The sequence below is a fragment of the Astatotilapia calliptera genome, chromosome 6, assembly GCF_900246225.1.
Source record: "Astatotilapia calliptera chromosome 6, fAstCal1.2, whole genome shotgun sequence".
Taxonomy (NCBI): domain Eukaryota; kingdom Metazoa; phylum Chordata; class Actinopteri; order Cichliformes; family Cichlidae; genus Astatotilapia; species Astatotilapia calliptera.
The window spans coordinates 19,432,587-19,459,496 of NC_039307.1; the positions used below are offsets into that span (position 1 = coordinate 19,432,587).

At 43.1% G+C, this 26,910-nt stretch overlaps 4 protein-coding genes across 7 annotated transcripts; 2 read left to right on the forward strand and 2 right to left on the reverse strand.

Annotated features, from left to right (window-relative positions):
• Window positions 1-697: 697 nt before the first annotated feature.
• Window positions 698-6,877, forward strand: fbxo10 (F-box protein 10). The gene is made up of 11 exons (XM_026170900.1): window positions 698-963; window positions 1,293-1,922; window positions 2,045-2,869; window positions 3,047-3,196; window positions 3,489-3,625; window positions 3,851-3,921; window positions 4,035-4,187; window positions 4,292-4,642; window positions 4,734-5,044; window positions 5,162-5,349; window positions 6,413-6,877. The coding sequence occupies exons 2-11, from the start codon at window positions 1,338-1,340 to the stop codon at window positions 6,591-6,593; spliced, it is 2,952 nt and encodes a 983-aa protein (XP_026026685.1). The 5' UTR covers window positions 698-963; window positions 1,293-1,337; the 3' UTR covers window positions 6,594-6,877.
• Window positions 6,878-7,724: 847 nt separating this feature from the next.
• polr1e (RNA polymerase I subunit E) lies at window positions 7,725-12,033 on the reverse strand. The gene is made up of 12 exons (XM_026170905.1): window positions 11,738-12,033; window positions 11,395-11,498; window positions 11,232-11,308; window positions 11,066-11,151; window positions 10,894-10,949; window positions 10,651-10,795; window positions 10,444-10,554; window positions 10,174-10,270; window positions 9,956-10,086; window positions 9,783-9,864; window positions 8,234-8,365; window positions 7,725-8,044 (listed from the first exon to the last, which is right to left on the reverse strand). The coding sequence occupies exons 1-12, from the start codon at window positions 11,811-11,813 to the stop codon at window positions 7,879-7,881; spliced, it is 1,263 nt and encodes a 420-aa protein (XP_026026690.1). The 5' UTR covers window positions 11,814-12,033; the 3' UTR covers window positions 7,725-7,878.
• Window positions 12,034-12,045: 12 nt separating this feature from the next.
• zbtb5 (zinc finger and BTB domain containing 5) lies at window positions 12,046-22,438 on the forward strand. Of its 4 annotated transcripts, none has more exons than XM_026170901.1 (4): window positions 12,046-12,148; window positions 14,212-14,425; window positions 14,512-15,372; window positions 18,282-22,438. In XM_026170901.1, the coding sequence occupies exons 1-4, from the start codon at window positions 12,060-12,062 to the stop codon at window positions 19,446-19,448; spliced, it is 2,331 nt and encodes a 776-aa protein (XP_026026686.1). In that variant the 5' UTR covers window positions 12,046-12,059; the 3' UTR covers window positions 19,449-22,438. The 4 variants fall into 4 exon arrangements, with proteins under 4 accessions (XP_026026686.1, XP_026026687.1, XP_026026688.1 ...); XM_026170902.1 differs by having other exon boundaries at window positions 14,512-15,360; XM_026170903.1 differs by having other exon boundaries at window positions 12,081-12,602.
• A 792-nt stretch (window positions 22,439-23,230) lies between these two features.
• grhprb (glyoxylate reductase/hydroxypyruvate reductase b) lies at window positions 23,231-26,136 on the reverse strand. Its single transcript, XM_026170906.1, has 9 exons — window positions 25,877-26,136; window positions 25,320-25,453; window positions 25,166-25,238; window positions 24,888-25,004; window positions 24,688-24,776; window positions 24,483-24,587; window positions 24,052-24,187; window positions 23,547-23,677; window positions 23,231-23,457 (listed from the first exon to the last, which is right to left on the reverse strand). The coding sequence occupies exons 1-9, from the start codon at window positions 26,047-26,049 to the stop codon at window positions 23,336-23,338; spliced, it is 1,080 nt and encodes a 359-aa protein (XP_026026691.1). The 5' UTR covers window positions 26,050-26,136; the 3' UTR covers window positions 23,231-23,335.
• Window positions 26,137-26,910: the final 774 nt, after the last annotated feature.

Genomic DNA, 26,910 nt, shown 5'->3' on the forward strand with positions numbered 1-26,910 from the left:
TCAATAACTGCTAATTTTATATATATTAGCCAGTATGTAACTGGTTAGGTAACAAATGATAACTTAATAAATGCTGTCTTTTACTGTTTTAGGAAAGAAAAACGCATTTAGTCTCACATTTGCTTCACTATTTATTTTGATAACTGATAATAAAACCTAAAGCAATATTTCTCACAGACTGCCAGAATAGGCCTATTGTTAAAGAGGCCCACTGACAATACTGTAACAGAATTAGCTAAAGGTGTGTTGAGTTTAGGCAATGGAAACCACAGGCATTATGGTTGGTAACCTACTGCTAGCTTTCTGTTTAATTTGTTCTGTTTTAAAACTTGCATCGTTGCATAACAAATAATCATATTTAGGCCTATGTTAAATTCCTTATGATTGTTCTGTCATTTTGCACATTTCAACAACAATTAAAACAGTTAGTATGTTTAAAAAAAAATACACTGTCAGGTTGCTGGGTTTTTTTTGTTGTTGTTATTTCTCTCCAGTGCACTAGAAAGTAATGATAATAGTTTTGGTAAATGAAGAATGCACAAAGGATTTTTTAAATTGATAATATATAGTTAATATTGGGGTGCTGAGGTGGGATTAGCGGGGGGGGGCACCAAATTAAATTCCACTTAAGGCACCATAAAACCTTGGCCCGGCTCTGAATTTGGGGTCTAACTAGTTAACGTTCTTCCCTATACTTCAGCTTCCCCTTGGATGCACCAAGGGGAAGCTGAAGTAAACGCCCACTTTTGGGAAGCGGAAGATGGGGATCTTGGGTTTCTTGCTGTAAACTGTAAGCAATCGTCTGAACTCCATTTATTTCGATGGTACATCTGCAGTAATTATGATAGCTGTGAACTCCGGAGGATGCGAGGACAAAGTCAGTGTCGCAGGCATGCAACGCCGGATAGATGGCTTGTCTAAACGTCGAGCCGACATGTGTTGACTATGGCAAACTGGTAAAAGGTAAGGACGTTTGGGCTAGCGTTAGTTACGCCGCTAGCTAACCGCGTTTAACTGTAGCAAACTTTCAGGGCAATATTACAGGCCCTTAGTGGAGATATCGTTTACCGCTACGCAAAATGAACAGTGAGATTACATAATTCATATCTAGTTTTCGCTGTATTTTGTTTTTCGGCTAAAATTAACGCTGGTCGTGGCGCCATTTGGTGTTGATGTGCGAATATTAAAAACGAAACGCAGTTGAATATCCTGTTGGGTAATATTGTTGTGTAACGGTTTGCCTTCCTGTTGCCTTGAAATGCGCGTGCGTGTGCACGTGTGTCTGTCTCCAGGTATCCCTCCCATCGCGGTGCTAACCAGCCGGCGTCTCTGCTGCCATGGAGGTGGGCAGCCTCCCCGTGGAGCTGTGGAGGGTTATCTTAGCCTATCTCCCTCTCCCTGACCTGGGCCGCTGCTGCCAGGTGTGCCGTGCCTGGCGAGAGCTCATCCTCTCTCTGGATAACACCCGCTGGAGACAGCTCTGCCTGGGCTGCCCTGAGTGCCGACATCCCAACTGGCCTAGTCAACCTCATCTGGAGCCCCCTTCGTGGAGAGAGGCCCTGAAACAACATGCCCTTGCCACCCGCACCTGGACTCAAAATGGTCCAGAGCTCCAGTCCTCCGCCTGCCTTCTCTTCTTCCGTCGTCGGAAAGATCGCAGGGTTTGGCACGTGGGGCCGGGATGTGAGTTTGAGACCCTGCGCGGAGCCCTTGGGGTGGTGGGGCCTTACGACCGAGTGGTGCTCCATCCAGGGGTGTATGAGGAGCAGGCTGAGGTAGCGCTGAAAGTACCGGTGGAGCTGGTTGGGTTAGGCCGACTGGGCGAGGTGGCCCTCCTAGTGTGTATGGAACAGCAGTGCCCTACTGCCAGGCTGTGTAATCTGGTGTTCATGCCACCCTGGTTCTCCACGGTTGTCTACAAGGTGCAGCTTGTTTCCTAAGAGTCTCAGAGTCAGATTGGCCTAGTCTATACACTCCTATAAACACAAGAGAAAATAGAATCTAATTATATTTCTTTGTTTCTTTCTGTCTTGCTCTCCTCTAGACATCCTGGGGACATGTCCAACTAGATAACTGCAACTTTGAGGGGGCTCAGCTGCAAATCCGCGGGCCAGGAACCTGCCAGGCTCGATTTTGCTCCTTCTCCCAGGGCAGCTCTGCACACTTGCTGGGAGTTGTCCTGAGTTTATTTGACAGCTGTGACTTCTCAGGAAGTGACACAGCTTCAGTGACTGTGGAAGGTCCCCCGGTCTCAGAAAGGAACTGGGCTTGTAAACATTTGGCAGCTCTGGCTAGGACGTTCTCATCATGTGGCCTATCTGAGCATAATGGTTCTCCCAAAGGACATCCGGCTGCCTCCACTGGTGGACATCAACCTCCAGGTGCTAATGTTAAAAAGGAGAGCATAACCATAGGTGACTGGAAGAGGAGAACAGGGGTAGATGCAGTATGTCAGAGGACAGTGATTGAAGATGGCTGGAGTGATGGTGAGCGCAGTGAGGGAGAGGAGAACAGAGACGAGTGGGGGGCCAACAACACCAAAAAGCAGTTTACACTGGAGTACAAAATCCCATGTGACCATCATGGCCTATCACATTTGCTCAACCCCCGGCCAGATGGCTCTCTTCCACTTTCCTCTTCCCCAGATCCCCCTTCTATGATCCCTGACCCTCTCACCCTACAGCAGGAATTAGACAGAGACCCGGAGGCTCACATGTTGGCAGCATCGACACTTGGCTGCATCCTCAGACGATGCCTCTTCAGGGACGGGAAGGGCGGTGTGCATTTGTCCAATTATGGACAAGCTCGACTGGAGGAGAATGTTTTTCGTAGCCTGAACTACGCCGTGCGCTGCATCCAAAACTCCACAGTTAATAATGTTCCTAGTAACTTTGCTTCATACAAATGGCATGCATCTGCGATTGTGTATTGTGTGTATTTGGGAAACATATCAAGTTAAAGTAGCTCGTATCATTAGTAATTTAGCATCAGTGTCCTATTCAAGCTGCTACTTGATCACCTTCCTTTTCTATCTCTCCTGCTTCAGATCGTAATGCTGAGAAACGAGGTCTGCGAATGTCGTGCGTCAGGCGTGTTTCTGCGCCTCTCTGCTCAGGGCCTCATAGCAGAAAACAACATTCACTCGAACGGGGAGGCAGGGCTGGATATCCGAAAGGGGGCTAACCCAACCATTGTGGTAAATGCCACACAATTGCTGATTGGATTCCAACTTTTTAAAGATGCAAGCAAACAAAAAATTTCCTGTGATAGCATGTCCCAGAGCCTTTCAGCAGCATGCCCAGATATCATGGATGAGGAGATTTTTGTTCATTACTTTTCTAACTTACTCAACTTAAGAGCTTAAGATGCATAAAACAGACAGACCCAGAGTATGAATATTTATGATTTCCAGAAATGATCTATTCAGGCTTTCCAGATGAAACTAATTTCCTCAGTCTTTTTATCCATTATCAACTATTAATCCACAGTGCAACAAAATACACAGTGGTTTGCGCTCTGGGGTTGTTGTCCTTGGAAATGGAAAAGGTTCAATTCGAAGCAATCAGATTTACAACAACAAAGAAGCTGGGGTATATATTCTCTTCAGTGGAAATCCCGTGGTAAGGTAGGTTGGAGTCTGCAAGCAATTAATTTGGATATTATTCACTGTGTTCGTGTTTATCTTGAGACTGGAATTGTTTAAAAAGATAGAAATCTGGATTTTTGTAGAAAGCCTACAGCAGAGCTAGCTTCTTTTTTTTTTTTCTTTTGACACCACTTTTCTGTCCTCCTATTCATCATTTGCTCCGTGGGAACTTTTATCCCCCCCTTTTTTTTCTTTCTTTCTCAGTGGGAATCACATCTTCCAGGGCCAGGCTGCAGGGATTGCTATAAATGAGAACGGCAGAGGAACGATAACAGGTGTGTCAGTGGATCTGCTCCATTGTCTTATCCAGATGAACACACAAATTGACAAATGGCTTCTTTGTGTTTCTCCACTAATGTACACAGATAATAACTAATTTTAATTCCAGAGAATGTAATTCGAGAGAACCAATGGGGCGGTGTGGATATCCGCAGAGGAGGCGACCCTATCTTACGGAACAACTACATTTGTTACGGCTACTCAGATGGTGTTGTGGTGGGAGAGAGAGGACGTGGACTTATTGAGGGAAACCAGGTTTTTTGTATGTATTATTTATCTCTTAGAGGCTTCATTGTGTTTAATAGCTCATTTTCAACACCCCTGACTCAGAACAGTTTCAGTTCCCTCTTTCTCTGACTCCTTCAGGTAACAAAGGCTGCGGTGTGTGGGTTATGTCATCCAGCCTCCCACAGCTCCTAAGCAACTACATCATCCATAACTGTATGTATGGGCTGGCAGTGTTCTGCAGGAAGGACCCAGAGAACATTGAGGTCAGAGAGGGAAACTGGCCTGGGCAGGAAGGAATCGCTGGAGGAGGAGGCGGTGCAGACAGGAGGGGTGTAGAAGGAGAGGGACGTGAAGGGCAGGAGAACTTTAATGAAGAAGGTGAACTGTTTGCCTGGGACAGTGACCTGGACAGTGAAGATGAGCGCCACTCTGCTCGCCGCTCTATTAGCGTGGCCCTGGTGGAGAGCAACTGCATGAGCTACAATGGAGGTACTAAATTGATCTGTTTCATCAAATGCCGATAGAACGGGAGAATGAAAGACTGTTTGTCATTTCTCCATCTGTTTGTCCCTTCCTATAGCAGTTGGTCTGTATGTAAAGAGCACTGAGGCCCTGAATGTTTTCGCTAACCTGATAAACTGTAACCGTGGCCTTGGCATTGCCGTGCTGCAAAGCAGTCAGCTGACCCGACTTGCTACAAACTGCATTCTGGAAAATGGTCGAGGTGGTGTTGCGGTGGAGAAAGACTGCAGAGTGGAGCTTCGTGGTAATGGCATCTATGAAAACAGTGGCTATGGTGTCAGTTTCAGTGGTAATGGGCAGATTGTGGAGAATGATGTTGTTGGGAACCGTGGATGTGGAATCCAGGTCTGTGGAACTGCCGATATCAAGGTGGGATGGACTGAAGATCTCCAAACCTACTATTAGACCTGCATATTGTAGCTGTTTACTTTTATATTAACCATAACTTTATTACATTTGAGTTTTTAATAATTTTTTTGTCTTCAGGTAATGCGCAATCGTGTCCAACCCTCACAAGGCTGTGGGATTGCCGTGCTAGGGCCAGTTAAAGGTGTTGTCCATGACAACATCTTGTTCCAGGGTCACCGTGACAACAGAAAAGCGTTGCTACATATGGATCCTGGCAATGAGAGCTGTGTGCTGCGGAACAATAGCATTCTCAGGCATGATGACAGGTAATCAGTAGGCCCATTAAAAACTGGCAGACATTCAGTAGACCAGGGGTCTCCAACTCCAGGCCTCAAGGGCCGGTGTCCTGCAGGTTTTAGATCAACACACCTGAATCAAATGATTAGTTCATTACCAGCCTCTGGAGAACTTCAACACAAGCTGAGGAGGTAATTTAGCCATTTGAATCAGCTGTGTTGGATCAAGGACACATCTAAAACCTGCAGGACACCGGCCCTCGAGGCCTGGAGTTGGAGACCCCTGCAGTAGACCATCAGTGGAATTAGTGTCGTCACTTTCTATCGCTTCTGCTGTCTGTGCAGTGTCTAATAAATTACTAATAAATAGTAAGTGATCTGAGTAAAAAATTACTCAGATCTGCAGGTTAACTTAAAGAACTTTTTGAGGTCATTGCTTTTAGTAGGAAAGCAGTGGCTTCGTGGTGTAGTGATCACATTTTCCTTACATGTGAAATGATCCCCCAGTTCAAGACCTAGAGCCCAACCTCAGAGGTTAGAAGATGGTGTACTTGGAGAAGTACTAAGGCAGGCCATCTAAATATCAGGATACCGCTTGAATCAGTTGCTGCTGCCTCATCTTATTAACTTGAGTTCTGTGTTTGGGGTTTGGCTCCTTAGAGGCTTTAGTCCTTGGTTCTTTACCGTGTTGGTAGTGCGTCCCACCACACTGCAGTTCTTTTACTGGTTTTATTACCTCAGTGGAGAGCAGTGGTTGTTTTTCTTAATCACATTCCCTCTCTATTTATTAGCTTTGCTGGGCTGGACCCATACATGTACTGCTACAGTTTACTCTAATAGCAACGTTTTTGAATGAAGCAGGTTTTTATGAGAAGAAAAAGCTCTAAAAATTCACCGTTTACTCAGAATTGTATAACAGTCAGTGACAGCTAGCTAGTGACATAAAAAATGGTGTGCAGCTTAAAGGTTATTTCCCTCAGGAACTGCTGAAGATGAAAATGGTTTTAAAAAAAAACAAATCGGGGTGGGGTGAAAAATAATCTTAAAGGGCACCTCCCAATTGCTGTTTACCCTTTCTCTCTTCATTTCATAGCTGTACATCTGTTCCCCCCTGGGTTATGGAAAACCCTCCTCCTCGCCCACTGGCCAGCTCCCCTGCTGGTCTCTCTTCATCCCAGTATCCCTCTGGACTTGGAATTTCCGTGACCACCAGGATCAGCGCAACTGTGGAAAGTGGTTGCCACAGCGGCAGCATGTTTTGCAGCATCCTGTGAATACTGGCAAGAACTTACAAGCCAATATGATAGCCAGGGTCAGGAGGTCAGCATCGGGTTGCACCTTAACTGCTGTAAACCATACACGTGGGGCACTGACTGTCAAAATAAGGGTTCGGTTAATTGTCCAAGTAGCTGGAGACGGCAACTGAAACATTAAAGGAGCCATCCACCATCATTTTTATTAAGGTGGAAGAAGATTTTGAAAATCTGAAATTAGACTTTTGTACTTCTACGATTAAAATGCTACTGTACTCATAAAACGTGGGCTATTGAAAACCGAAGCTGGAGTACAAGACATTCATACTTCTTTGGAATCTGTTTGAGACTAGAGCTTTGCCTAGTTTATCATTAGCTCATTTACTGCAGACTTGTTTGGTAGTCTTATTTTTGCTTATAGGGACTCGCTGGTTAGGAAGTGCACATTTCTAAATCCTAGCAGGAGTCAAAGGCTTCAGAAATGGTGGCTTTTACAGTGGGTCAAAGTAAAGCTGTGCCTTGGTTGACTATTTAAGGGATGCTGTAGCGAGGGAAGGTGTATTCATAGCGTGAGGGCTTTTATGCAATTAAGCCAAAATTAAGATTCTGTCTCTTTCTGTCCTGTTTGTTGGCGGGTCTCTTCTTGCGTAATGTCCTCTATGGTTTTTAAAACTTAATGCACTTCAGCTTTTGAGACATCTCATTATTTCAGATCCTGTCAACATGCTGCACAGAAAACTAAACAGATGTCTGCATATGATTATGCAAAAAAAACTGTTGGTAGTGTAAGCTTTATAGTTCCATTTGTAGTCCACCTGCACTTAAGTTCGACCAACCAATCACATTTGAGTAGGTTTCGGTTTCAGAAGAGGGTTCGCATTTGCTGAAATATAATCTCACAACCATCCACTATTGTCTGACGACAGTTTAGCTTTTGTAACAGCTTATTTAATTTGTCTGCATTTGTAAAAAATAAATCAAAAGCAAAAAAAAGACCAGCAGACAGAAGAGAGAGGCAGTTATCCAGATATCCTGTCCACACACTCAGAGAAGGGGAAGATATGTAGTGTGCAACATGTGATGTCTACAAACGTGCCTATACGTTCCTGCTAGATGTTCTGTCATCTAGAATTTGTTTACAGCTCTTTAGTCTTTTTTTTTTTTTCTATCTTTAAATGTAAGTGTGTCACATACGCCTTGAAGTTCACTTTGTCTACAAAAGCATTAACAAACAAGCCTTGTTTAATGCAGCCATTTGTTTGATATTCATTTCTTTCTGTCCAGTTCTCGGTTCTCCTTCGCGTCCTCAGTGCATCTTTTTGCGTTTCCGTCTCTCAGTGAAGTGATCGTATTTGATCAGAGGCAGAACAAGGGCGGCCAGTCTGCTGTCATCTTGCAGTTCAATGTTATCACCCTTGCCTCGGGCTGGTTTCACCAAGGTCAGTCTCATTGACTTTGCGACTTCAGTCATCCTATAGGAGAGCACAAGAATCACAATAGTTTACAGTTTAAGCAAAAACTACAGAGTAAGGAAGGAGGATAGTAGTATCTGTGGTTAAGTCCACATTATTGACTTCATTAATGATTTTACTCTTTATTTAAACAATGTATGAAATGTAAGAAACGATTTTTAAAGGCTTCCTTTTTATTCCCCTGCTTACCTTGCCTCAGTGATTCCCAGGTCACGATGCAGTAATGTGAGGTCAGCTGTCATGTTACCCATATGCAGCAGCAGAGCTAAGCAGTATGCTGCTAGTTTGACCCGCATTGACGACGACACCATGTTCTGGATTCTAAACAGAAAAGTAAAGAAAGTGTGTCTTTTGAAAAGAATCAGTGCAGCAACAACTATACTTTTGTGGTCAGATGTTTACATAAACTCATCATGGCCATGAATGTCTGCCATAAATAATTTGGTGATTTTTAAAAAAACAAAAAACAAAACAAAAAACACTTATTTGAACTGCTTTCCAGAGTGAAATGATAGTAAAGCACGCACCTTTAATAACTTATAGTTAAACAAAAATTAGGTGCACAAGTTTAAATTTATTTGGGATTTTCTGAAATCCACACAGGTCAAAAGTATGCATACAGATTCAAATATACACACACATCCCCACTAATATTTGGTTAATGTCCCTTAGCAAGTTGTACTAATGAGATTTTTGGCAGCCCTCATGAAGCTTCTGGCATAATTCTGGCTGAATATTTGACCACTCTTTTTGGTAGAAATGGTAAAGTTCACTTAAATTTGTTAGTTTCCTGGCATAGACCTGGCTTTAAAGCACACTGAACAAATTTAAACAGGGTTGAGTTGGGTTTTTGTTTTTTAAAAGGCAATTCCAGAGGCTTAATGTTAGCCTGCTTTATTCATGCTAAAACCAGTTTTAATGTGTGTTTGGGGCTTCTTTGTTGGTTGCCACCCTCTCAGTCCATGGCAATGAAAAAGGTGCTTCACTGTGGACAGTAATGCTGGTGTTCCAGCAGTTTGCAGTTCATGGCAGGCTTCAGCCATGGTGGTTTCTGGGTTGTTCCTGACTATCCTAGCTCACCTTCTCTCATATGAGGGTGACATTTTTGGCAAAGTGATGACAAATCAGCTGTTTAAACTGATGATGTTGGAATCTGTAGTTCTTTCGAGGGTCTCCAAGAAACTACAGATCTCCTTAGATCTTCAATTAGTTTCTTGGACTTTTGCATTATTCAATCCAGTTGGTGCTATCGAACAATCCCTTCTTATGCTGCAAAGAGAAACTAAAAGATGTAGTCAATCACGATCACTATCGAGAAGCTAATAGGTCTTAACTTTGTTAAAATACATTGTAGAACCTTTAACAACACTTACTAAATTATTTAAGTGAGTATCTATACATTTGACCCCGTGTGGATTAGAGAAAATCCTAAATAAATTGAAACTTGTGCACCTAATTCTTGGTTTTTAAAATCATTAAAGGTGTATGCTGTACAATCATTCCACGCTGAGAAAAGAACAGTTCAAAGAAGTCATTAAAAGCCCAAAATTACCATGACATTCATGCTCATGATTCGTGTATATAAACTTCTTACAACTGTATATATTATTTAGCTTCCCTGTCTCGGTTTAGCATTTGGTAAATTTTTGAATTACTAATGAAATTATTAATTTAGTGAAACAAAATCAAATTCCAGATACATTTTTCTTCACTAGCTACATGTGTTTAACCACCATACCTGCCATTGTTGAAGGTCTCCACAGTGAACGTTTTAAACAGTTTGCCCTGGATGACGCGAGGGCAGCCTTCCTCTTGCCCAACTGTACATGCAAACATGAATTACTACAACCCTCTAATGGTGAAAGTTTGTATGCCACTTTCCACATCATAACACTAACAAAATTCACTCACACTTGCGGGTGACATTCCTCTCCCGAGCCAGTTTGAGGAGCAGAGAGAGGTAGAAAGCACAGCGTGCCGTTTTGTCTCGGTTTTCACTTTCAGTTGGCAGATTCTCTAGATGCTTCACAATACTCAGGCACCTTTAGGTTAAAGATAAAAACCACAAGATCAACCTCAAGTGCAAGAACACATTAATAAAATGTCTCTGAAGGTTTGGTTGCCTCTACCTTCCATCATCTTTCATCTTTTTCAGCTCTTCGGGGGTGAGTGCTGCCATTTTGGCACCACCCTGCTCCAAAGCACCAAACTCCACTGGGCTCAAGACTGCACATATTCGGTTAAGGGTCACCTGAACAAAGTCTGGTACGGCTCTAGATAAAAACCTGCAAACACATGCATACGCTAGTACCCCAGCTTGATATCTGGGATTCAAATGGATTCCTTGCCTTCCTATTTCCATAAACACATTCCTCCTCCAGCACAGGAATAAAAGATACGCTCATCAAATGGATAGACGTCCTCTCGTTTGTCTGCGTTTGCATTGCAGGGGGGAAGGTGCAGAGCCAGGTCTCCTTGCGACTCTGCGTCAGCCACTTCTTGCTGCAAAGCTGTGCAGAGAGGGAAGGTTAAGAAAAAAAAACCTGGAGAGAGAAACATTCAACTTCCAGATTTCTCCTAGGAGAGGCATCCACTGTGCAGCTTACCTTCCAGACCCTTCTCGCCAATCACAGTGTTGGCAGCCTTTGCCACTGCTTGCTGAAGGGTTTCACTGCCCACCTGATTCAGCCTGCGAGAGCTCAGAGCTCTCTTCTGCTTGTTGGTACCAAAGGCCTCAATCAGTAAGTCAACCTGAAAGGGAAACATTAAAAGGTAATAACAAGATATTCACATTACACATAATTAAGCACAGATGTCTTGTAATGGACAGACAGTAGCAGCAAATGCACCTTTTCTCTGTAGGTCTGAGTAGTGTCCTGGGGTTTTGCACTGTCTGTTGTCTCTCCTGGTGACAAAAGTCAGAAAAAGTGACTCTCAGAAGGCACACAAAGCATTCCTTCCACAGCTTCTGGTCTTTATGGGCAGTTAGAAATAGCAACAGATATGTTATAGGTCTCTTACCTGGTATAACTGGTTGCATGTTGAAGAGCTGAGCTTCATGCACCTCCATCGTCATGGTCTGCTTGTTCAACACGCCCACATAATATCTAAAAAGATGCCAAACATCCTCCTTATCAATCTCCTCCTCGGTGACCATAACATGCCAAAATGTGCAGCAAAGACCTACTTGCAAAGATTATTGCACTTCATTGACCCCACTCCAAAGTTCTGCCCCACATAGGACAGTCTGTCTGACTCTGCAACCTAAATAAAAGAAACCAGGAAGAACACAGAGTATAGCAACATAGCCCGGAGAGTGCAGACACACGATAGATCCTCATCTTCCTCACCAGTATCCGCCTGGTCTTTTTCCTGGGGTTACTTTCCTCTGTGTTTTTAAACATGCTGAAATCCAGCTTGTCTTCATTTTGGACGCTGCCGTTGGAAAAGCGGACTGTGGGATTGAGACAGAAACACCGGGAATCAAAACCTCAAATGCGATCAAACCTCAATGACCGATGTGATTGTAGAGTGACACACGTGAGAGCCTCGGACACAACAACACAGTAGTGCCCACGTGTGCACCTAAATGCTTTAGAAATATAAACTCTACAAAGCCCAACCCAGAGTCATGTGTCATCATCATCATCCTCGTGAAAAATTCTACATAATAAACAAATGAGGACGACTCACCGACGACAGCTTTATCGGCTTCTTTCTCCTCTCCGCAGCACACAAACGAGCAGGAGGCGGCCATGACTGTTGTCATGATGAGTTTTCATGCAGGGCAAGAGTTTACTCCTCTGTACTTCCGTGTTCGCTTCGCCAAGCCGCTGCTCTAATTTCTCCAGTTTTGTTGTGGATACTTTACCTGGTGCCTTTCTTTATTTTGCCTGCACTGTTCCTTCTGCTATGTCTTTGTTCATTGGATTATCATTTATACGGGCTTTAACAAAATGAAAATGCCAAAGCATTTACCATCTCGATGCTGTTTATAATCTTTGGCTAACTGGCTATGTGTGGGGGTGCAGCAGCGACGCCTTGTGGTGAAACTGTAAAGCTGCAGCTTTTCACCTCGGGTGAGGTCATGGACGCGAAAAAGAGGTACAGCGCCGCCCCGTGAGTCTGGTTGGAAAAACCGTCTGTCGGCCGGGGGAAATATTAGAAAACACAACACAGCATGACGCTACCACTCACCAATAGATAGGAGGCATTAATATTATTCTAACGGTTATTCTGGCGCCGTGGCTGTGTGCTCAGCCTGGCAGCCGCTGGAGATCAACGGACACCGCGTCACCGTGCATCGCGGCCAGCTTTACGTTCCCACGGCCAAAACCAAACAAGCCGCTTCGGGGTCAAACCGTCAGGAAGTCGACCGCAGGGGGACGCGGGAGGTAGCAGCGGAAATGTTAGCTATCCACAGCTCGGCTTGAGGGGACATTTTGTCCAGTCTCGGTGACCGCATGCCGCTGCTTTTACTTTAGCTAACGGGCTATTTGTTGGGCTGATCGGGGCCCTGTTCTCCCTCTCGATACCTGCATTTTCCGGATCTTTCAAGGTAACCTAAAGTACCGCTGGCTCTCTGCTCTGACTTACAGCACCAGCAGAGTGCTTCTTTTGTGCCATTTTACCCAGTCGCATCCCATGCTATTGTGTTCCATTGCAGTTGTGACGTTAACTGTGTGTAAAGACGACGGTGTTCAATAAAGTTAGACCTGTTCGTCAATATATGACTTTATAGCAAGAAGGCAAAGACAGTGGAAAACGCAACATTTGGTGCACAGTAATCAGTAACCAAAATAAAACGACAGCACCACGGCATCCTGGCTGTTCGCTAGTAAATACAAAAACTGGTCCAACTTCACCCCCATCACCATTCAGACATCCTAGACTGCATCCACAGGTACTCAAAAATGCACAGTTTCATCACTCAAGTAGAAGTGAACATACTTGTTTCAAAAAATACTGAAGTGCTGGATCCAGACTCTGAAATGCAGTGAAAATGAGCTATTTGGAGGACATTTCTATCAGCTGTTTTGTGCAAAGCTAACTTAACTTCATTAATAATATAAAAATCAAATAATATTATGGGAGTACAAACATTATGTCAGCCCAAATTCAGATGCAAACTCGCTCTATGTGCTGATGTAGCTACACCTAAGCAGAAAAATGAGCATAATCGTGGGTTCAAGTTTTACTCGAGTAGGTGTGAGATCTCTAGTTTTGTAGTGCAGCATCACTTGGAAGTAATTTTTATTGTAAGCACAATGAAATTTTCTTTGTTTTCGGGCTGTGATCAGCTGACCTGAGTTTCTGCTCTTGTTGGCTGTCAGGGCAGATTTGTGACACCCCTACACACTATAAAGGTAGAATTCAGTGAATTAATCTCCTTTCCATAACTTTAAATTTACGTGTTTCCTTGTTACAGTAACCATAAACGCCACATCTGTTCTGCACTGTAAACATCCCCACAGTACCACAGATTAACCGGATTACCCTGCCATACACTGCCTTTTCATGCAACCTTGGAATAGCAAAAGTTAGTATACACTTCACATAAGCAACACATCAGGTATAGATCTGGTATTAGTTCAAAAGTGTCTAAAATGAATGAGGATGTTATGTTTCAGCTTTAACTTCCCAGTCTGTTAAATGTCACGGAGCAGTCCTTACCTTTTAAAATCTAACCTCTCTCCATCCTCTCCTGTCTTACTTTGATAAATAAGCGTTTTTTAACATTTTGAAGTGTGATGAGTGTTGTAGTAACACATGTTGTGATTTATCACTTTGTCCCCAATTGTTTTATCCATTAAGATAACTTGATCTTATTTAATTTTTGTTTTTTTTCTCATGCATAATGGATTGTCAAAAAAGCAAGCTGCAACCAGTGTGCTACTCAATAATGTCAAGTTGGCAACTACATACAGTCTGTTTCTTGTAATACAGCAATTAACTTAGAACTATTGGTTTGGGCATTATGATGATAAGGGTAAGAGTACGTAGGGGCAGTAAACTGAATTTCCCAATTTGTTGAAGAACACTGAAGCTTGAAAAGCTCCAGGTCGCTGCTGATAGGTCAGATGCAGTGACATCAGTAGATCACCTGATCTTTGCTAACTGACTGTAGTTCTGCATAACTAACCTACCCTCTGCTCCTCTGTCTGCAGGGCCATGGATTTCCCAGGCCATTTTGAGCAGATCTTCCAGCAGCTGAACTATCAGCGTGTCCATGGTCAGCTTTGCGACTGTGTCATCGTGGTAGGCAGCCGACACTTTAAAGCCCACCGCTCCGTGCTGGCGGCCTGCAGCACCCACTTCAGAGCGCTGTTCACTGTCGCAGAGGGAGATGCTAGCATGAACATGATCCAGCTGGACAGCGAGGTTAGAAAGAAAATGCTGTCAAAAAAGCGAAAAAAGTGTTTTTAGTCATTCTAATGGTGATTGAAACCACTGTGTGCGTTCTGCAGGTGGTGACGGCCGAGGCCTTCGCTGCTCTCGTGGACATGATGTACACGTCAACACTGATGCTCGGCGAGAGCAATGTCATGGATGTTCTCCTCGCAGCTTCGCATCTGCACCTCAACAATGTGGTCAAGGCTTGCAAACACTACCTGACGACGCGCACGCTGCCCATGTCCCCCTCATCCGACAGAGCTGCCCATCACCACCCACAGCAGGAGCAGCAGAGGCACAGACAGCAGCAGCATCAGCAAGTAGCTGATTTAGCAGTGAACCCGATGTTAGCAGCTAATGCTAACCTTGCAGCAAATGCTGCCACTTCAAAGCTGCAGCGCTCCTTCTTACTGCAGCAGCTGGGGCTCAGCTTGGTGAGCTCTGCTTTGGGTGGGATGGAAGACGACCGGGCGGGAAATGTAGTTGGCAGTAGGGTGGTTGACCAGAGGGCCTCCTTCCCAATCCGACGCTTCCACAAACGGAAGCCCTCTCTGGCGCTGGGGATTTCAGAGGAGAGACCCAGACAGAGACAGCGTCCTTTGGCGCCTAACCTCGGGTTGTTAGGAGAAGAAGGGGTGAACGCAGAGCGGGAGGAGGGAGCACTTCTCTCCCCGGATTCCCACAAGATGGGGGACGAATCTAAACTTGACCCTCCAATCACTGGGTTAGCAGCTGCGTCCCAAGATGACCCTCAGATGCCGAGTCAGTCAGATAGTGGACGCTGCGAGGAGGAGAACTTGGGGAGAATTCAAGGAGTAAACAAAGAAGAGGACATGGATGACCAGGATCAGCAGGACAGCAGAGCAGGGGTGAAAATAAAATCAGGAACAGAGGAGGAGGAGAACGAAGAAGAGGAGCAGAAGGTAAAGCTACAGGTTTGTCTCTTCAGTGGGCAGGAATATTTTCATAGTTAAAACTCTCCAGACCTCTCAGGCTTGTCTGTATGAAGTAAACAAACTTAACAGAAATCGTTGGTTTGATTGTCATTAATGCAACCAGGGGTTAAGGGATTGGACAGAAGAGGGAAGTCATAAGATCGGGTGTAGCAGTGCAGCTGGGGAAAATGACTCACCTAGAAATAAGTCACACATAATTTCTGTTCTGAGGATTTGATTTCCTTGCGGACGGACTGTGACAGCTGACCTGTGCTGACTCTGAGGTCCACTGCTCTTTATGGGTTTTGCTTGCTGCAATTTACGAGATATTAGCAGATGTTACATGAGCTGTCGTGGCCACTCTCCAACCTTTGGGCGGTGTAATGTCTAAAGGTGGAGATTGGCAGGTGAAGGGTAGTAAAGAATGTCATCAACTTACATTCAAACTAATGACTGTTACCCTGAAGCCTTGATTACATTTTTCTCATCGACTTGGATCCAAGAGACATAAATTTGACCAGTGTTTTTGTGGTCTCGTTAACTAATGTGCAGATAATTGACATTACAGTCCATGAACTAAACACACACACACACCCCAGGCAGAAGAGTTCAAGCAGACTTCAAAGGGGTATAACAGGTGGGACAACTCGGCCATCGAGTTTCAGCTGTCATAACCAGTCCTAACAGTGATCGTGAACACCCATCCTGCACTTCATTACTGTAAACTGTACCACAGTACTGCAGAGTACCTACTTTAGCCTGAAAAGACTGTCCAGTATAGTATAGACCCCCCCCCCCCTCCCTCCCCCCTCTGCAGCAGCAGCAGTAATGGCAAGGAAGCCATTTCTTGCAAAAGTTAACATGTTAATTTTCCACTAAATGTTTCCATTTATAGGCTAGAGTTAGAAAAAAATATTTATGATTAACTTTAGAGGTTTTATTTGTTTTACAACTTATATACAGGGAGTGCAGAATTATTAGGCAAATGAGTATTTTGTCCACATCATCCTCTTCATGCATGTTGTCTTACTCCAAGCTGTATAGGCTCGAAAGCCTACTACCAATTAAGCATATTAGGTAATGTGCAACTCTGTAATGAGAAGGGGTGTGGTCTAATGACATCAACACCCTAAATCAGGTGTGCATAATTATTAGGCAACGTCCTTTCCTTTGGCAAAATGGGTCAAAAGAAGGACTTGACAGGCTCAGAAAAGTCAAAAATAGTGAGATATCTTGCAGAGGGATGCAGCAGTCTCAAAATTGCAAAGCTTCTGAAGCGTGATCATCGAACAATCAAGCGTTTCATTCAAAATAGTCAACAGGGTCGCAAGAAGCGTGTGGAAAAACCAAGGCGCAAAATAACTGCCCATGAACTGAGAAAAGTCAAGCGTGCAGCTACCAAGATGCCACTTGCCACCAGTTTGGCCATATTTCAGAGCTGCAACATCACTGGAGTGCCCAAAAGCACAAGGTGTGCAATACTCAGAGACATGGCCAAGGTAAGAAAGGCTGAAAGACGACCACCACTGAACAAGACACAAGCTGAAACGTCAAGACTGGGCCAAGAAATATCTCAAGACTGGTTTTTCTAAGGTTTTATGGACTGATGAAATGAGAGTGAGTCTTGATGGGCCAGATGGATGGGCCCGTGGCTGGATTGGTAAAGGGCAGAGAGCTCCAGTCTGACTCAGACGCCAGCAAGGTGGAGGTGGAGTACTGGTTTGGGCTGGTATCATCAAAGATGAGCTTGTGGGACCTTTTCGGGTTGAGGATGGAGTCAAGCTCAACTCCCAGTCCTACTGCCAGTTTCTGGAAGACACCTTCTTCAAGCAGTGGTACAGGAAGAAGTCTGCATCCTTCAAGAAAAACATGATTTTCATGCAGGACAATGCTCCATCACACGCGTCCAAGTACTCCACAGCGTGGCTGGCAAGAAAGGGTATAAAAGAAGAAAAACTAATGACATGGCCTCCTTGTTCACCTGATCTGAACCCCATTGAGAACCTGTGGTCCATCATCAAATGAGAGATTTACAAGGAGGGAAAACAGTACACCTCTCTGAACAGTGTCTGGGAGGCTGTGGTTGCTGCTGCACGCAATGTTGATGGTGAACAGATCAAAACACTGACAGAATCCATGGATGGCAGGCTTTTGAGTGTCCTTGCAAAGAAAGGTGGCTATATTGGTCGCTGATTTGTTTTTGTTTTGTTTTTGAATGTCAGAAATGTATATTTGTGAATGTGGAGATGTTATATTGGTTTCACTGGTAAAAATAAATAATTGAAATGGGTATATATTTGTTTTTTGTTAAGTTGCCTAATAATTATGCACAGTAATAGTCACCTGCACACACAGATATCCCCCTAAAATAGCTAAAACTAAAAACTACTTCCAAAAACATTCAGCTTTGATATTAATGAGTTTTTTGGGTTCATTGAGAACATGGTTGTTGTTCAATAATAAAATTATTCCTCAAAAATACAACTTGCCTAATAATTCTGCACTCCCTGTAGAGGAATTTATCACCATGGCTTAATCCACCCTGAACCTGCAAATTACTGTTACAGCTGCTAAGACGACACAGGTCAACAAAGTAGCAACGCACTGTGACAGAAGAATGGGGAAATGGTTGGATGTTAATTCTTTATTTCGAAAGGACATGCTAGAAAAAATAAAACGTCTTAGTAAGGCAAAGCAGGCTTGTTCAAGAGATTATTTTAGAGCATCTGGTTTTACCCATTTGGGAGTTGGCTCTGAGGTTTCTGTGAGAAGTCTTTCCACAATAAAATTCTGTCCAACTGTGAGACCTTTAGCCAGTGTTGTGAATATTAATTCTTACATTAAAATTTGAGGTCTTGTCTCCCTTGGCCTTAGATGAAACATTTCTTTCCTTTTCTTGCTTTTCTTAGGTGGTTGTTAAACGTGAGCCGCTAAGTTCGCCCGAGCCAGCTGATGAAATTAGCGACGTCACATCGCAGGCCGAAGGCAGTGATCGCCCCGAGCCTGGGTGCCAGGAGGACGAAGAGAAGGTGGAGCTGAGCCCAGAAAGCAGCGACCGCAGCTTCACTTCTGAACCCCAGCCCAGCTCCGACTCTCTTCTCCAGCCCAGCTCTCAGCTCATCCTCAAGGGCAGTATAGGAGGAGGAGGTGCGAACGGAGGTTTTGGGTGTAATAATGGACTGAGTGGCAAACCTGGTTTCAGCATTTCCAGCTTCCTCAGCCAAAAGGATTTTGCGACTGGCAGCTCGGGGATGGTTGCCGGAGAGGACGACCTTCCGAACACAACAACTGGGGATGCAGTAGCACATCGCTTTCTGCTGAGGCAGGAAGCTGCTGGGACTTCGAGCTCTGCTTCTTCCTCTCTTTTGCAATCAGGTCCACTCAGTGGTGAGAGTAGAAGCAGTTTTGGAGATAATCTGCAAGCCGATTCTCTGTTCCTTCGCCCCCTGCATGATGGTTTAGGAAGCCCCAGAGGAAATGGGGGAAATTCAAGAGGAGGACGTGGAGGAGTGGATCCTTTTGATTTAGAATTCCAGCGCTCAAGTTTGGGGCTTCATTCACTGGGACGGCCCTCAAGAGAGACAGGAGGAGCCAGCGGCACAGGTCTGAGTTATCCAGGCTACAGACGCATTGCTCCAAAAATGACCACTGGCATGGGAGGAGAAGAGGCAGTCGGGGGGATTCTTCAGGATGCTGCCTCTTCTTCCTCAAGTCTAGCGGGTCCCCTGCTCCTCAATGAGAACGGGGGGTATGAGATGAGTGGCAACAGGCCCACCTCCCTCCCCCCTCAGCTCACCCGGGCCTCAGCAGACGTTCTGTCCAAGTGCAAAAAGGCTCTCTCAGAGCACAATGTCCTAGTGGTTGAAGGGGCACGAAAATACGCCTGCAAAATCTGCTGCAAAACCTTCCTCACCCTGACTGACTGCAAGAAACACATCCGTGTCCACACGGGAGAGAAACCCTACGCGTGTCTGAAGTGTGGAAAACGCTTCAGCCAGTCGTCACACCTATACAAGCATTCCAAGACCACCTGTCTGCGCTGGCAGAACAGTAACATGTCCAATGGCTTGCTGTAGGAGCAGAGTGTGGAGATTAAAACACTAGGAATCAGTGTAGCTGCCTTTAAAGTCACAAAGCTGTTATAAAAATGTTTCTGAAGCTCTGACTGAACGGCCAGTTTTGTTATCCGCTCTGTCTAAACTAACTGATCCTGATCACAGACCAAAGATGGGGATGAAAATGTAACTTAATATAAATATATAACGTGATCTTCTCCAGGACCAGTTGATAAAGTTTCTGTTAAAAAATTAACCCCATAGAAAGATTTTAGGGATGTAGGACATGCAAAATTAGCATATTTATTTATGTTAATTAATTGCAAAGTGTCAAAGTGCACCCTTTAAACTTTACTGTATTAGAGCCTGACTGATTTGTCTGCAGGCCGATATATCAGCAAATTACCATTTGGCATTGATAATGGCCAATATGTGAAAATTTAAAAAGGAAAAAAACATATTTTAACAATTTTGTGAGCATAACACAGCATAAAAGATGGACATAGCTGCTGTGACATCACCCTTTGGTTTGTGAACTCCCATTATGAAACTTCAAGATGAGCATGAGGTGATCCTTTAGTGGCAATTCATTGTTAGTGGTACAGTTGGAATTAAATTAGATTCAGTCATTGCAACACTCAGAGGCAGCTGTGCAACATCAGCACTAACGACTGACATCATGTAAAATATTGTATTTAAATTCATATTCGGTGCATAATTGTAAAAACATGTAGCAGCTGACATTATTGACTGTGCCTTGTTCTGTGCACGGGCAGTCACATCCATTCACATTCATCCACGTTGGTCGCCATTATGAGTGTAAGTGCTAAAATCTAATGGTTTATTAGATGCAAGCAAAAAAGGTAGAGATAATCCAGTGTGTGGGAGAGACCTGGGTAATGCTGAAATCTGTAGCATTTTAACAGTTTAACCAGCTGAGAAGGCGACAGAGTATGTAGTGTTGTAACAGTGTTTTTATTCTGTCATGCGGTGAAATGTCATCAGTACTTTGTTAATTAATAGTCATCATGAGGAATCGAGCAGTGGACTTATTCAAGTCAAATTAACGTGACATGATCGTCGTCTGTGGTTGATTTTCAGTCTGTCGCTGACGTTGTTGCTGAGCTCATTTTAATGTTGAAAATATTTTTGGTTAAAGGCCAAATAATTCAAAATGTACTCATGGAGGCCTTCATGTGGCATATGTCTGCAAGAGTAACAGCCTCACTTTAAAACATTTATACTTGTAGGGGGAAAATTATGAATTAGCCTGATTACCCTTCCACCACAACTGTTTACCTTAGAGTGAAGTTTCATTGTTTACTGACGTAAAACTATTACGGCAATCAGGAGAAAAGTTTAAAAAAACAAACGCATTTTTCTGTCTAAATTCATAAAACAGTTTATTGTGATTGTAAAAGATATGGCACTACGTGACTTTCAGCCATAGCTCCTCGGTGTTGTGCGTTTATTGAAAGAACGGCGAAGTTTCAGTGACGAGTTCAGCATGTGTTGGAGGAAAAAAAAAAAAATTTAGACATGTAAATACTGTATTGCACATTTCTGGTAAGTCTTTTGGAGAGGAGACAAAACAACTCCTAAAGATGTAAACATTGCGTGTCTGTTTGCTACTGTACTTGATATGAGTGCTTTATACGTGTCTCTTTACATATAATGTTGCGCCTGATACAAAAACACTGAGACAAATCAGTCTTTTTTTTTACAGCTAATAATGTTTACTGGAACGTTGAACTATGTGACGACATCTTCATTGTAATCCAACCATCCGGCTCACCCAGCTCTTATGATCTTCCTTCTTCCTTTGTTATTCTGTTGTGCTGGAAATGAAAACAAAGTTCCACTAGTCTAGAAAAATGTAACATCACTAAAGGAATATTTCACATGGAGAAAGTAATTTTAAAAAACAAGATTTTAATGTTTTCATTTTTTGTTAATTACAAGAAATTTTGTGTTTTATGTAGCTGTATTTTAATGTAACTTGATAAATGTTGGGGAATGCTGTAAGTTACAAGACAACTATGTTACAGCTGAGGATGTGTACGCTTAAAAAAAAATATAGACAGGATTTACAAAAATAATATCACATGAAGGTTTTCTGCTAGCAGACATCCTGCAGGTTGAAAAACAGCCTCTGGATGGCAGTATGTTTTTTGAAACAGTATTCATGCTGTGTTGTAGAGTTCTGTTTTAGTGAACTGGAATGGAAAAAAATAACACATTAATTAACATGTTTGCTTTTTGTATAGTTTAATGATTGGTGTATTGTGACACTTGAGCTGTCAGTGAGACAGAATCATTGCTTTCAATCCTAGTTGGCACCTTATTGTACTGTAGAGTCATCACACTGTTAGCCCTTTACAAAATGACACTTTTTAAAAAGGAAAAAAAAAGTTATTTAAAGTTATTTTCCCTGTAAATTTAATTCAGAACTCTATTAAAGTCATTTAAATGACCAGTGACGGTTCAGTCTTTAATCTGACTAAAATTTAGTCTGTTGCTCTGACTCTCACTCACATTCAGCTTCTTCTCTCGTCATGAAGCGAGGTAGCTGTAGCAGGCTTTTGAAAAATACAAAGGTAGATATGGGATCAGGCAAAGGTTTGACTGTTTACATGTCACACAAGCAGGTTAGGTGATGTCTTCTACAGCTGTTGTATTAATTATTAAATTATTATTAAAACTGCACTGACTGAACTACCCTCTGTATGAAGATGTTTGATTTCTTAGAAAGAAATGTGTATAAAAGTCTGAATTGATTATTAAAGTCACTGCCTTATGCCCTCTAGCTTGTAAAGCCGGACTTTTATTGATATGCCAAAATTGAAAGGTTTGGGGGGGTGTTAGTTTGTTTTTGTTTGTTTTTTTCTGTATAACGTCCGTAGTGTAACAATGAGGTGGCTAAATGTTTGTCTCTTTACTCTTGAGTACTTTGAAGATTGTATAGTATGTTCAGGTGTTGTATAGGCTGAATAAAAATGCTATGAAATTCAGTTTGTGTGCAACTTTCTTATCATATACAGTGCTGTGAAAAAGCCTTGGCCCCCTTCCTAATTTCGTATTTTTAAATATTTATCACACGTGTGTTAGATCATCAAACTAATTCTAACATAAGACAAAATAACCTGAGTAAATACAAAATTGTTTTTTGTTTGTTAAATTAAGAGATAACTGTGATTAACCACACTTTTGGGGAAAGCTGAGTTCAATTTCCGTATCCACACTCAGGCCTGATTACTGCAAGACCCGTTGATTCAAGAAATTGCTAACATAGAAGCTGTCTGACAAAGCTAACTAGGCTAAAAGTTCTCAAAAAGCAACGCAACATGCAATGAGCAGCTGAGAAGCAATGTCACTGACACCTATCAGAGTGGAAAGAGTTACAGAGCCATTTCTTAGGCTTGATCCTGAATCCTGAAGGAGAATGTCCGGCTATCAGCTTTTCCCCACGCTTGAGTTGTGCAGCAGTACAATGATCTGAGCCAGGTTGTTCATGCGCCAACCCTCCAATGTGGCTGAAATATAACAATTCTGCAAAGAGGAGTGAGCCGAAATTCCTCCACAGAGATGAGTAAAAATCTTTTTGCAGTTCTTGCTGCCAAAGTGTGGGAAACCAGTAGGTTTATAGGAGCAATCACTTTTTCACCCAGGGCCTGCTAGGTTTGAATCACTTTTTTTTCCATATAATTTGAAAATCAGAAAGGGGGCAAAAACTTTTTCACAGCACTCTAGAATCCCAAACTAAAAAATGTGAAACTGAAGACTAAAGAAAAAGGAGACAGTTGCAACACTGCAAGGATTTACTTCAGTCAGCAAAATATATTTTGAACAGTAAGTAGAACTAATCATCCACCATTTGATCATTTTTTCAGAGTGGAAGCTGTTTCTTCTTAAAGCTTGAGCTCTTTGATCATCGGCTGCCCTCGCAGGCCCAGGAGGAGGTTGTTTGCCGCCAGGGAAGACATAGCATCACGGGTAGTATAGGAGGCACTCGCAATATGGGGTAGAATCACTGCAGGAAGAGAAAATATTAAAACCTAATGATAGGCAGAGAGGACCAAGTGTGATTTAAAAACCTGTTCAAAGTAGCAGAATGCCCACCACAGTTTTTGAGCGTAAACAGTGGGTGGTTGGTTGGCAGCGGCTCAGGAACAGTGACATCTAATCCAGCTCCTGCGATCTGCCCTGTGGACAGAGCTTCATACAAGTCTTCCTGGTTCACCACCCCGCCTCTGCACAACAGCAAAGTCAGTTATAGACTCAAAGGGCAGAATCCTCTCTGCTGATTGCCTACAGTACATATCCATTTCTCCAGATGCAAGTCACCGAGAAGTTAAATGATTAGTCATTCTAATTTCCTGTGAGTGAACTAGTCAACTGTGGAGGTCATTTTGTGAAACTGCGAGCAATTCTAATATCTCAAATGTGAATATTTGGATTTGAGGAAACACAATGGTCATTTCTTAAAACCGCTACCTTGCATTTTGTGTATTAAATGGTGATCAGTGAAGGAAAATAACCTGTTAAACATCAGGTTAATCAGTAATTAATGAGCACAACACTCACAGACCACTCTTGGGGTCATGCATGTATCAGGTAGGGATACCTGCTCGTGTTGATGAAGATGGAAGTCTTTTTCATCTTGGAGAAGAGGTTCTTATTGCAGATCTCCTTTGTCTCTGGTGTTAGAGCACAGCACACAGCCAGGAAATCTGACTGCTTTGCCAGCTCATCAAAAGAGACTAGAACAAGATACAGTGCAAGGTTATTAAAAATAAACTGAAAACTAAAATAAAACAAACCTTTTTAGCTGGTAGGAATCAGATGAAAACTAAACTAGATGCACTAATATCACTTTTATCATATTAGGTTTGTGGATGGCTCTTAGGACTTCAAGAAAGACTTATAAAAAGTCAAAAGGTTTTAAGTAGCCTTATCTTTTGACTAGCCCCTTAAACCTGCCTCTCATCTGCCCTGTTGGCAGGGGATCTTTTGTCCACATATCATAGAGTAACGTCCTTGCTGGGTCTTCCTTACCATATTCTGCATTGATGGCACTCGCCAACTCAGGCCTGGGGGCCACATCTGTGTAGATAAACTTCCTTACTTTGAAAGGTGCCAGACGCTCAGCAATGGCCACACCTTTGAGTACAATCACACACTGTAAAAAGCTCATAACTGACAGAAATGGCAGTTTGACGATACGCTGATGTAAAGGTTGTCTTAGTGACGTGCTGCTTACCGATCCTGCCTAGTCCGAGAATACCGACAGTGCTGTTGGCCAGCTCATAACCACACAGCCACAGCGTTCTCCACGTGCCCCAGCCGCCACTGGCATCAGTGAGAGAAAGAGAGAATTTGTTTTGCACAGTTTGCATTTTTGCATGTATGTTTTAGTAAGTTTTCCACACATGTGTGATCTTATTTTGTATATGACAGTACGTCTTGGCCTCATGTGTGGCCTCTATGAGCCTCCTGGAGGTCGCAAGCAGCAGAGCTACTGTCAACTCAGCAACAGCATCTGTCAGGACTTCAGGGGTATAACCTATACGGATTCCTCTGTAGGGGAACATAAACATTGCATACAACGTTACATGAATATTTCACTGCCTATTTGCATGTTAAGAACCTTTTTTCATAAAGGGAAGATCACTCTCAGTAGAGCCATGAACGGCATTCACACGTGTTACAATAAAATAAAACAGAAAGAGGGAACTCACCGTTTCTTCAGCTCATCCAAAGACAGATGATCGAATCCCACTGACATTGTACTGAGGACCTTCAGGTTTGGACCTGCAGGAATACATCACACATATAAAGACATGCAAGGCTGTTTGTTGCATTTAGGTTATTTGTCAAAGGCAAAGGGCAGACCTGCAGCGTCCAACAGTTCCGCATCAATTTTTTCTGTCAGCGTGCAAAGCAGACCATCTACACCTTTGACCTTCTGAAGGAGCTCCTTCCTGGGCACCGGTATGTCATCTGAGTCCCACAGCTCAAACTGCACCCTAGGGAAACAGAAATCACATGACTGAAGATTTAAATCAAATCCAGTTTTGAAAAAAACAAAAAAAATCCCAAATGCATGAGCACAGGTTTCACATTTATATACAGATAATGGTTCTTCTTAGAGATACATAATCTCAAAGTGCTTTTCATAGAAATCCTGGGATTTTAAGGTGCAGTGAAACATTTGTGCAGTTCTCTTTCTCAGGGAATACCCTTTAGACTATGTGCTTTATTTGACGAGACCTTAAGGCAAACATTAGCAGTCATGTTTGTTCAAAGTAAATGATGAACCTCAGACCAGACATTCAAACTGCTTAAAGTGATCACTGTCAAATCTCCTGCGGCACACATCGCGTAGTTACATAAAAACGCAAAAATTTGTTATTTTAAGTGACATAACAGGATACAAAAAAAATACTCACTGTCCGGATTTGCGGAGGATCTTCAGGCCCTCAGGTGGGATCTGTCGTGTGACGTAGACGCGTGGCAGGGTTGACATCTCCCTCTGGATGTTGCTTGTTAGACCCCCGGTAATGTTCAAAGGAGTAACGGCGATCTTCTGGAGCCGACGGAGTGCCATGCGACTGCACCACATTGCAGCGTAAGTGCGTGGGCAGAGTGTCCACAGTGTAGGATGAGTAGACTCTGGAGACTGTTGTGGGATTTGTGTGTGATTCTGGCTGCAGATCAAGGGGGAGGCTCCTTTGTGAACTAACCAATATGATAAAAGGGCGGGAGTCTGAAGGCCATTGCATAGTCTGAAGGTCTGAAGGTTAGAGATACTTATCCCTAGCCCCCCCCCCAAAAAAAGAAGCAAAAATCGGTCCAATTTTGTCTCTGATTATGGAACTGGAGGCACAAGCATAACTACCCGCTGCGACAAAGACAGTACCAGAATTGTGTTTTCCATCGAGTTGTGGTGTAAATGTTTCACTTAGCTGGTGAACTTTGTTTCTTTAAATGAGGGGGGGGGGACCTGAACATTGTTTTTTATCTTCTGCTTTCACTGGTTGCGACCAGTTTTTATATCTGGCTTTTTCCAACACGAGCCTGCCTGCGTTGTCATGAAAATAGAAAAGTTGTTGCTTGGTTGATTGCTTATTTTTTCTCAAACTGAAAAATAAAATACCCCTAACCCGTAATGGCTGGAGGAGGTATTGTCACACCTCAAATCCAAAGCGATAAAGCAGACTCATCATCGACAAGGTTGATTTAAGATAAGGCAATATTTTCTGACATGTTTCTGCTGTTTCTGTCCTGCTTTCAGTTGGATGGACCTTAAAATCATTATTGTGTTACAGGTATTACTTTTGTGCTATCTTTTTCTTTTATGAATAGAATGCATTGTTGTCACCATATTCACATATACAATATACATCTATACGGTGAAAAGTCTTAAGACACTCTTAATCACTTTATATTTTTATAGGAAAACGCGAAATAGACTCAGCAACTT

What these genes read in the sequence shown, in the direction of transcription:
- zbtb5 (XM_026170901.1), top strand. Translation starts at nt 12,060, where the DNA reads ATGTGTGGGGGTGCAGCAGCGACGCCTTGTGGTGAAACTGTAAAGCTG. An exon ending in TGATCCAGCTGGACAGCGAG is followed by an intron (nt 14,426 to 14,511) that starts GTTAGAAAGAAA and finishes TGCGTTCTGCAG; the next exon opens with GTGGTGACGGCCGAGGCCTT. An exon ending in AGCAGAAGGTAAAGCTACAG is followed by an intron (nt 15,373 to 18,281) that starts GTTTGTCTCTTC and finishes TGCTTTTCTTAG; the next exon opens with GTGGTTGTTAAACGTGAGCC.
- polr1e (XM_026170905.1), bottom strand. Translation starts at nt 11,813, where the DNA reads ATGACAACAGTCATGGCCGCCTCCTGCTCGTTTGTGTGCTGCGGAGAG. An exon ending in AAGTGCAATAATCTTTGCAA is followed by an intron (nt 11,152 to 11,231) that starts GTAGGTCTTTGC and finishes GCATCTTTTTAG; the next exon opens with ATATTATGTGGGCGTGTTGA. An exon ending in GAGACCTTCAACAATGGCAG is followed by an intron (nt 8,366 to 9,782) that starts GTATGGTGGTTA and finishes TTTTCTGTTTAG; the next exon opens with AATCCAGAACATGGTGTCGT.
- grhprb (XM_026170906.1), bottom strand. Translation starts at nt 26,049, where the DNA reads ATGTGGTGCAGTCGCATGGCACTCCGTCGGCTCCAGAAGATCGCCGTT. An exon ending in ATCCTCCGCAAATCCGGACA is followed by an intron (nt 25,454 to 25,876) that starts GTGAGTATTTTT and finishes CTGTTTCCCTAG; the next exon opens with GGTGCAGTTTGAGCTGTGGG. An exon ending in ATCTTCATCAACACGAGCAG is followed by an intron (nt 23,678 to 24,051) that starts GTATCCCTACCT and finishes GCTGTTGTGCAG; the next exon opens with AGGCGGGGTGGTGAACCAGG.
- fbxo10 (XM_026170900.1), top strand. Translation starts at nt 1,338, where the DNA reads ATGGAGGTGGGCAGCCTCCCCGTGGAGCTGTGGAGGGTTATCTTAGCC. An exon ending in CGGCAGAGGAACGATAACAG is followed by an intron (nt 3,922 to 4,034) that starts GTGTGTCAGTGG and finishes TTTTAATTCCAG; the next exon opens with AGAATGTAATTCGAGAGAAC. An exon ending in TGAGGGAAACCAGGTTTTTT is followed by an intron (nt 4,188 to 4,291) that starts GTATGTATTATT and finishes TGACTCCTTCAG; the next exon opens with GTAACAAAGGCTGCGGTGTG.